General features: G+C 50.5%; 4 protein-coding genes across 4 annotated transcripts; 2 read left to right on the plus strand and 2 right to left on the minus strand.

Annotated features, from left to right (window-relative positions):
- Window positions 1-7: 7 nt before the first annotated feature.
- PHYSODRAFT_466952 (hypothetical protein) lies at window positions 8-769 on the plus strand (the record flags this gene model as incomplete). Its single annotated transcript, XM_009517143.1, has 1 exon — window positions 8-769. One exon carries the CDS (start codon window positions 8-10, stop codon window positions 767-769), a length of 762 nt encoding a protein of 253 aa, XP_009515438.1.
- Window positions 770-1,110: 341 nt separating this feature from the next.
- On the minus strand, window positions 1,111-1,678 carry PHYSODRAFT_474922 (hypothetical protein; the record flags this gene model as incomplete). Its single annotated transcript, XM_009517144.1, has 3 exons — window positions 1,111-1,233; window positions 1,339-1,444; window positions 1,527-1,678. The coding sequence occupies 3 exons, from the start codon at window positions 1,676-1,678 to the stop codon at window positions 1,111-1,113; spliced, it is 381 nt and encodes a 126-aa protein (XP_009515439.1).
- An 88-nt stretch (window positions 1,679-1,766) lies between these two features.
- On the minus strand, window positions 1,767-2,364 carry PHYSODRAFT_476179 (hypothetical protein; the record flags this gene model as incomplete). Its single annotated transcript, XM_009517145.1, has 3 exons — window positions 1,767-1,850; window positions 1,951-2,031; window positions 2,155-2,364. The coding sequence occupies 3 exons, from the start codon at window positions 2,362-2,364 to the stop codon at window positions 1,767-1,769; spliced, it is 375 nt and encodes a 124-aa protein (XP_009515440.1).
- Window positions 2,365-7,040: 4,676 nt separating this feature from the next.
- PHYSODRAFT_321845 (hypothetical protein) lies at window positions 7,041-8,129 on the plus strand (the record flags this gene model as incomplete). Its single annotated transcript, XM_009517146.1, has 3 exons — window positions 7,041-7,425; window positions 7,498-7,603; window positions 7,667-8,129. Coding segments are annotated over 3 exons (954 nt in total), but the record flags the coding sequence as incomplete, so codon positions are not given.
- Window positions 8,130-8,146: the final 17 nt, after the last annotated feature.

Below are 8,146 nucleotides of genomic sequence, written 5' to 3' on the forward strand. Positions count from 1 at the left end.
GACGGACATGTACCGACGACCCGGAGCTGCGCGCGCGTCCATCCGCGGCCAGCGCAAGATCAACCACCACCAGCAGCAGCAACTACCGCCGCAGAGCAAGAAGGCGCCGCGCGCCGTGATCGGCGTGTCGTCCATGCCGCTGTCCAGCCGCTTCACGCACTTGGCCGAGGAGACGGCGCCGCGTCCGACGCAGCAGAAGAAGCCGCAGCACCAGGTGACGGTGGTCAAGGTGCAGCCCAAGAAGGGCAAGGCCGCTCAGCCGGTGCTGCGCGTGGCTGGAGGCAAGAAGAAGAACGGCAAGACGCCCGCCCCCACCAAAAAGCAGATCCAGCAACAACAGCAGCAAAAGCTGCAGCAGGTCGCCCAGAACAACCGCAACAAGCGCCAGCAGGTCGTCGGCAAGCACAGGAAGGGCCTCGTGCAGCAGGACACCAAGCCCAAGGGCAACCAGAACAAGCCGCCCACGAACAAGAACGCGGCCCCGCAGCAGAACGGAGGCAGGGGCGCGGGGCGTGGCGGCCGTGGAGGCCGCGGAGGTCGCGGAGTGCGCGGAGGGCGCGGAGACGGCAAGTCCAAGCCTCCTAGCGGAGAAGACCTCGACATGGAGATGGACGAGTACTGGCACGAAGCTGGCAAGGGCCCCGATCCGAAGGCAGTGCAGCTCGACCGTCAGATGGAGGAGTACTGGGCTGCCAAGCCGACGCAAGAAAACGCCGCCGCTACCAAGACGGAGGCGGAGCCAGCTCAAGACACCAACATGGAGTCTTGATGAAATGACGAAGCGTAGTCGTTGGCGATGAAAACGTGAACACTTTGTGCAGGCCGCGGTGGGGCGACGAGCAGCTCACACCAGCTTCGCGAGAGAGAAGCGAAGGCGGCGAAGAAACGACAATTCCCAAATCCAAAGAAAAAGAAAGCTCGCGTGTTTCCTGTGGTTTTAATGTTATCTTATCTGGATGATGGACGGACGCAAGCGCGAGAGCAGCCAGTCAGCCAGCCAACCCGCGAAGGCTCGCGAAGAGGAGGCAAGGAAGCTGACGACGCTGTTCGCGAAATGCTGGCATAGTGGCTGTACTTGCTGGAGCAAAATGCAGTCGTGCGTGTGGAGCTTTAGTCGTACAAGGCCTTGTCGTAGGTGACGCGGCCGAGCTGCTCTTTCCAAGTAGTCCACTCCACAGCCGTCATCATGGGGATCAAAAAGTCCGCGGTGTTGCGAGCTAGCTGTCGGTATGACTACATGGACGAAGTACAGAGTGGCGAGCGATCAAACAAGACCCGGTGGTTAGCTACATCTAACTTCAAAGCGAAGCCGAGGTGGCTACAAAGTTCATCTCGTACCTGCGAATTGAAGCGGTACTTGTCGATCCAAAGCGCACTCTCGCGACGGAAGGCATACGTGTCGAGACGGGGACCGAGAATGACCGGAGCGTCTTCCGTCGACGTGCTAGTCACAATTGCACACCCATTGTGTCAGTTAGTCGCTCGCATCTATCCGTGCCGAGTGTGGCAATGCGAACTCCTCGTACCTCGTGCAGAAGTGCTCCAGTGCGGTGTTGAGCGTCGAGCTGGCGCTGTCTGTCTCGGCGGCAGTCGGGTCGGGGCTCGCCACAGTGGCCAAGCACACCTGCTTGCCCTTCTTCCGGAGCGTATCACAGATTTCCACAAGGTTGCGCTTCATCTCGTGCCCAGCAGCATCCGGGTTTCTATGACAGGAAACAACAATGTCAAGGTCGGCCGCACTTGCAAATGGAGTGCTCGTTATTTCCTCACCTGATCTCATCGGATCCGAGGATGATGATCACGATCGATGCGTCGGCCATGGCTCTCGAGGTAAACACGTTGTTGAAGTACTAACTCGTGTATGACGTGTTGCGGTTGTCAAGTCAGGTCCGATCGCTGCAAGCTGCGAGCTGTAAATATGCGGTACTGCTCCAGTATCGCAACACTTACCTTCTTGGGCGATGACAGGAGCCAGTCGGCCGTCGTGGATCCAGGCACTCCAGCATTGATGATGGCCCAATTGTGGCGGACCTACGGGACGCAACGTATCTTGTTAGTTTATGTGCGCTGCGCTCTGGTATAGACGCATGGTAGCATTGCAACACCACTGCACACTGATGCTGGTGCTCTACTCGCCTTGTCATCATGCGAAACGATCTTTTTAAGGTACGGGGCGATGCCTCCGCCAGCGCTGCCCACGGTGATGTAGTCGCCGACACCCGCTGCGAAGTCGTCTCCGATGATCACCACCTTGTGGAAGAACTGGCTGGCAGGCTTGAGGCCGCGCACATGGAGGTTGTGCGCCAGGAAGTGGCAGATGCGCCACCACACGAGGGCGAGGAACACGCGCAGCGCTTCGAGCATTTGATCACTAATAATAGAGAATTCGAGAATGCGTTTAGCTGCAATTGCTCAATTCAATTGACGCTACACGTATGCAGAAACGGTTTTTGGGGACGAAGTCCCCAATTATAATCATCTATTGTGAATTCTGGCCAATATTGCCGATTCGGGTCGGTTTACCATATGGGTTGAAATCGCTGAATACAAATTTCAAGTCTTTTGAAATCGACCGAGATGGCCTGAGCGACTTCTTATTTCGTACTTTATTGCGTACATAGTAAACTCAAGTCAAATCAAAATCTCGGGCGGTTTGCTGGCGATTTGGCTCGGTCGATTCAATCAATCGACTTCGGAAAGTTCGACTAGAACGCGCAATATCACTCCTCTTTACTCTATTGTGAATTCTGGCCAATATTGCCGATTCGGGTCGGTTTACCATATGGGTTGAAATCGCTGAATACAAATTTCAAGTCTTTTGAAATCGACCGAGATGGCCTGAGCGACTTCTTATTTCGTACTTTATTGCGTACATAGTAAACTCAAGTCAAATCAAAATCTCGGGCGGTTTGCTGGCGATTTGGCTCGGTCGATTCAATCAATCGACTTCGGAAAGTTCGACTAGAACGCGCAATATCACTCCTCTTTACTCTATTGTGAATTCTGGCCAATATTGCCGATTCGGGTCGGTTTACCATATGGGTTGAAATCGCTGAATACAAATTTCAAGTCTTTTGAAATCGATCGAGATGGCCTGAGCGACTTCTTATTTCGTACTTTATTGCGTACATAGTAAACTCAAGTCAAATCAAAATCTCGGGCGGTTTGCTGGCGATTTGGCTCGGTCGATTCAATCAATCGACTTCGGAAAGTTCGACTAGAACGCGCAATATCACTCCTCTTTACTCTATTGTGAATTCTGGCCAATATTGCCGATTCGGGTCGGTTTACCATATGGGTTGAAATCGCTGAATACAAATTTCAAGTCTTTTGGAATCGATCGAGATGGCCTGAGCGACTTCTTATTTCGTACTTTATTGCGTACATAGTAAACTCAAGTCAAATCAAAATCTCGGGCGGTTTGCTGGCGATTTGGCTCGGTCGATTCAATCAATCGACTTCGGAAAGTTCGACTAGAACGCGCAATATCACTCCTCTTTACTCTATTGTGAATTCTGGCCAATATTGCCGATTCGGGTCGGTTTACCATATGGGTTGAAATCGCTGAATACAAATTTCAAGTCTTTTGGAATCGATCGAGATGGCCTGAGCGACTTCTTATTTCGTACTTTATTGCGTACATAGTAAACTCAAGTCAAATCAAAATCTCGGGCGGTTTGCTGGCGATTTGGCTCGGTCGATTCAATCAATCGACTTCGGAAAGTTCGACTAGAACGCGCAATATCACTCCTCTTTACTCTATTGTGAATTCTGGCCAATATTGCCGATTCGGGTCGGTTTACCATATGGGTTGAAATCGCTGAATACAAATTTCAAGTCTTTTGGAATCGATCGAGATGGCCTGAGCGACTTCTTATTTCGTACTTTATTGCGTACATAGTAAACTCAAGTCAAATCAAAATCTCGGGCGGTTTGCTGGCGATTTGGCTCGGTCGATTCAATCAATCGACTTCGGAAAGTTCGACTAGAACGCGCAATATCACTCCTCTTTACTCTATTGTGAATTCTGGCCAATATTGCCGATTCGGGTCGGTTTACCATATGGGTTGAAATCGCTGAATACAAATTTCAAGTCTTTTGAAATCGATCGAGATGGCCTGAGCGACTTCTTATTTCGTACTTTATTGCGTACATAGTAAACTCAAGTCAAATCAAAATCTCGGGCGGTTTGCTGGCGATTTGGCTCGGTCGATTCAATCAATCGACTTCGGAAAGTTCGACTAGAACGCGCAATATCACTCCTCTTTACTCTATTGTGAATTCTGGCCAATATTGCCGATTCGGGTCGGTTTACCATATGGGTTGAAATCGCTGAATACAAATTTCAAGTCTTTTGGAATCGATCGAGATGGCCTGAGCGACTTCTTATTTCGTACTTTATTGCGTACATAGTAAACTCAAGTCAAATCAAAATCTCGGGCGGTTTGCTGGCGATTTGGCTCGGTCGATTCAATCAATCGACTTCGGAAAGTTCGACTAGAACGCGCAATATCACTCCTCTTTACTCTATTGTGAATTCTGGCCAATATTGCCGATTCGGGTCGGTTTACCATATGGGTTGAAATCGCTGAATACAAATTTCAAGTCTTTTGAAATCGATCGAGATGGCCTGAGCGACTTCTTATTTCGTACTTTATTGCGTACATAGTAAACTCAAGTCAAATCAAAATCTCGGGCGGTTTGCTGGCGATTTGGCTCGGTCGATTCAATCAATCGACTTCGGAAAGTTCGACTAGAACGCGCAATATCACTCCTCTTTACTCTATTGTGAATTCTGGCCAATATTGCCGATTCGGGTCGGTTTACCATATGGGTTGAAATCGCTGAATACAAATTTCAAGTCTTTTGAAATCGACCGAGATGGCCTGAGCGACTTCTTATTTCGTACTTTATTGCGTACATAGTAAACTCAAGTCAAATCAAAATCTCGGGCGGTTTGCTGGCGATTTGGCTCGGTCGATTCAATCAATCGACTTCGGAAAGTTCGACTAGAACGCGCAATATCACTCCTCTTTACTCTATTGTGAATTCTGGCCAATATTGCCGATTCGGGTCGGTTTACCATATGGGTTGAAATCGCTGAATACAAATTTCAAGTCTTTTGAAATCGACCGAGATGGCCTGAGCGACTTCTTATTTCGTACTTTATTGCGTACATAGTAAACTCAAGTCAAATCAAAATCTCGGGCGGTTTGCTGGCGATTTGGCTCGGTCGATTCAATCAATCGACTTCGGAAAGTTCGACTAGAACGCGCAATATCACTCCTCTTTACTCTATTGTGAATTCTGGCCAATATTGCCGATTCGGGTCGGTTTACCATATGGGTTGAAATCGCTGAATACAAATTTCAAGTCTTTTGGAATCGATCGAGATGGCCTGAGCGACTTCTTATTTCGTACTTTATTGCGTACATAGTAAACTCAAGTCAAATCAAAATCTCGGGCGGTTTGCTGGCGATTTGGCTCGGTCGATTCAATCAATCGACTTCGGAAAGTTCGACTAGAACGCGCAATATCACTCCTCTTTACTCTATTGTGAATTCTGGCCAATATTGCCGATTCGGGTCGGTTTACCATATGGGTTGAAATCGCTGAATACAAATTTCAAGTCTTTTGGAATCGATCGAGATGGCCTGAGCGACTTCTTATTTCGTACTTTATTGCGTACATAGTAAACTCAAGTCAAATCAAAATCTCGGGCGGTTTGCTGGCGATTTGGCTCGGTCGATTCAATCAATCGACTTCGGAAAGTTCGACTAGAACGCGCAATATCACTCCTCTTTCCTCTCTTTCCTCTCTTAATCGGAGACATGAACGGTTAGGGTTTACATCTAGAATCATTTCCCCGGGGCCAAAAACTCCGCAAAAAACCTCGGTTGAACAACCCTCTCTTGATCCATAGACACGCTTAACTGCGTAATACCTGGAGTGACCCCTTCTGAGAAGGAGTCGATGCCATTAAAGTGGGGGGACACGATTTAGCCTCGACGATAAACGCTAATCAAACAGGCCTCGGGAAGCGAATCGCGGGTTTAGATAAATTGCTACACTTTAGATCGCACCGAGCGCAAAAAAAACGCCACCAAGTCCTCGGCTTCACTCTGATTTAGAGCGCCAAGTCAGCGCTTGCATCCATTACTACGAGTGAGTTAGAGCTGGGAAGGGTAGAATTGCTAAAAGAGAGTGCACTTCAACTTGCCTGCATGGATACGTGCTACGCAAAGCTCGCCATGTCCAATACTCTGTGAAGCTACAGCCTGTAGCCTACAGATAGCTCCTGGCAGTGACGCAGGTGGTCTTGGGGGCCCGCACCCCACACTACACAACTAGCTCCAAGCCGCAACGACGGGTTCGTTCGCTGCCCTGCTGGTTGCTGGGTCCCCCTACACGGACATGCTTCACGGGCACCCCGCACGGGTTTGCTTGTGCTCCTCGCAACCACTTGCTGAGAGTGTAGTGGGCCTACTTTGGCTCACTACTTTAGCTTACACGTGTGCGCGTGTATGTGAGGAAGCGTAGCTTAGTTTAACTTAGAGTTAATTATACTCGGGCCTCCGAGTATAGATAATCTAAATAAACGATCCAAATAATGTTTTGGGTTAAAATGGGAACTGCTATTTTTGTTTTATGTTTCTGACTTCCTCTAAATGTAATATTCTAAGATAGGAATCTGCCAACGGCTGGTTGGCAGAATTCCAATGCTATGCATGTCGCTCATTGGCTAAGAGATGCTGCTCTCAGCCAATAGGAATCCTAAGTCTCTATGGACCACCCATCGTGGTGGTCGTAAATGTATGTAGCCTTTGGTGTGTCTACACCAAGGTCGAGAAAGTCCTTCGAACCTCTAACAGACGTCGTGTCTGTTAGAGTTACAAGTGACTGTAGCCACTTGTGCGTGTAACCCTGTTACACCATCCCCCCTCAAGGTTAGACGCGCCGAGTCACAGCACGTCAATCAGGAAATTGACCATTCGTCAATTCTTCACGTTGGGAGAAAGAAAACTCGAGCTCATTCCGCAATGAGCTCGCCGCAGAAGAAGACAGCCGCCGCAACAGAGGGTAGCCTCTCTGTTGCTCAGTACCATGAGTGCCAGCAGGCAAAGCGCGACGCGCTCGCTGCAAAGGCCGCGTCGGGGACAACCCAGCCGGAGATTGTCCTCGAAGGTTCCTCTGTAGTCAACGACGCCGTTGACGACGAGGACGGCGACGTGGAGATGGAAGAGGGCGAAGCCTCTTCTAGCAAGTGCAAGGAGTCTATCGACAGCGATAGTCTCGACCCGCATGCCGGGTCGAGACGCCCTCGTGAAGGAGACGATTCGGACGATTCGGACGCTTCAAGCTCGAAGCGTTCGCGCGGCGAGAGCGACACTCCGCTCTCTGCTGCTGGGGCTTTAAGCTCCCCGCGTGAGGTGGCGTCTTCAAGTTCTCCGCGCGCTGCCTGAGCAGCGCGCGATCCGTGGATGCCGTCTGCGTCAGAGATCGCAGACCGTGTGGGCAACACCATGCCTCCAAATGAAATTCCGCTGTACGTATGCAGCGGGATCCACGATGATGCTGTGGCGGAGGAGCAGCACTTTGATCCGTTAACGAATCAAAGGCGCGATTACTAAATCGGACTCTTTCACGAGCTCCGATACTTCTCCAGCAAGAAGACCTCTTCTCGCAGCAAAGTGCCTGAGTGGCAGGCACTTTGTCAAAGTTGGAATGCTTTTGTTGAGAACTTCAACAAGAAGCCGGCTGCTTACCGTGAGCGGGTTAAGCACGCCCGTGAACGCTTCGAGACATTCTCGACGCGCGGGAGGTTGGAGCAGCTCCACAGATCTTCTGTGGACGCTGGTATTTCATGCGCTGTGCCCGAAGGCCAACAGTGCACGTTGTGTCTTCCGGGTGCGGCGCGCTTGAGCGACCGCGACCTTAACGGGTATACGACGATTCGTGTACCTGCGAGTCTCAAGGATCTCCGTGCCAAGTTCTTGGCACGTGAGGAACGCGACGATCGTGGGACCTCGGGCGCTGTAGGTGACCACACGCTCGCACTACCTTCGCGTCGGCAGTGCGTGGTGAGCTTCGTACTCCCTCACCATTTCCGGAACGTCCTGCAGCAGGACGTCCCGTGGCTCCCATG

The sequence above is a fragment of the Phytophthora sojae genome (assembly GCF_000149755.1).
Source record: "Phytophthora sojae unplaced genomic scaffold PHYSOscaffold_1, whole genome shotgun sequence".
Taxonomy (NCBI): domain Eukaryota; phylum Oomycota; class Peronosporomycetes; order Peronosporales; family Peronosporaceae; genus Phytophthora; species Phytophthora sojae.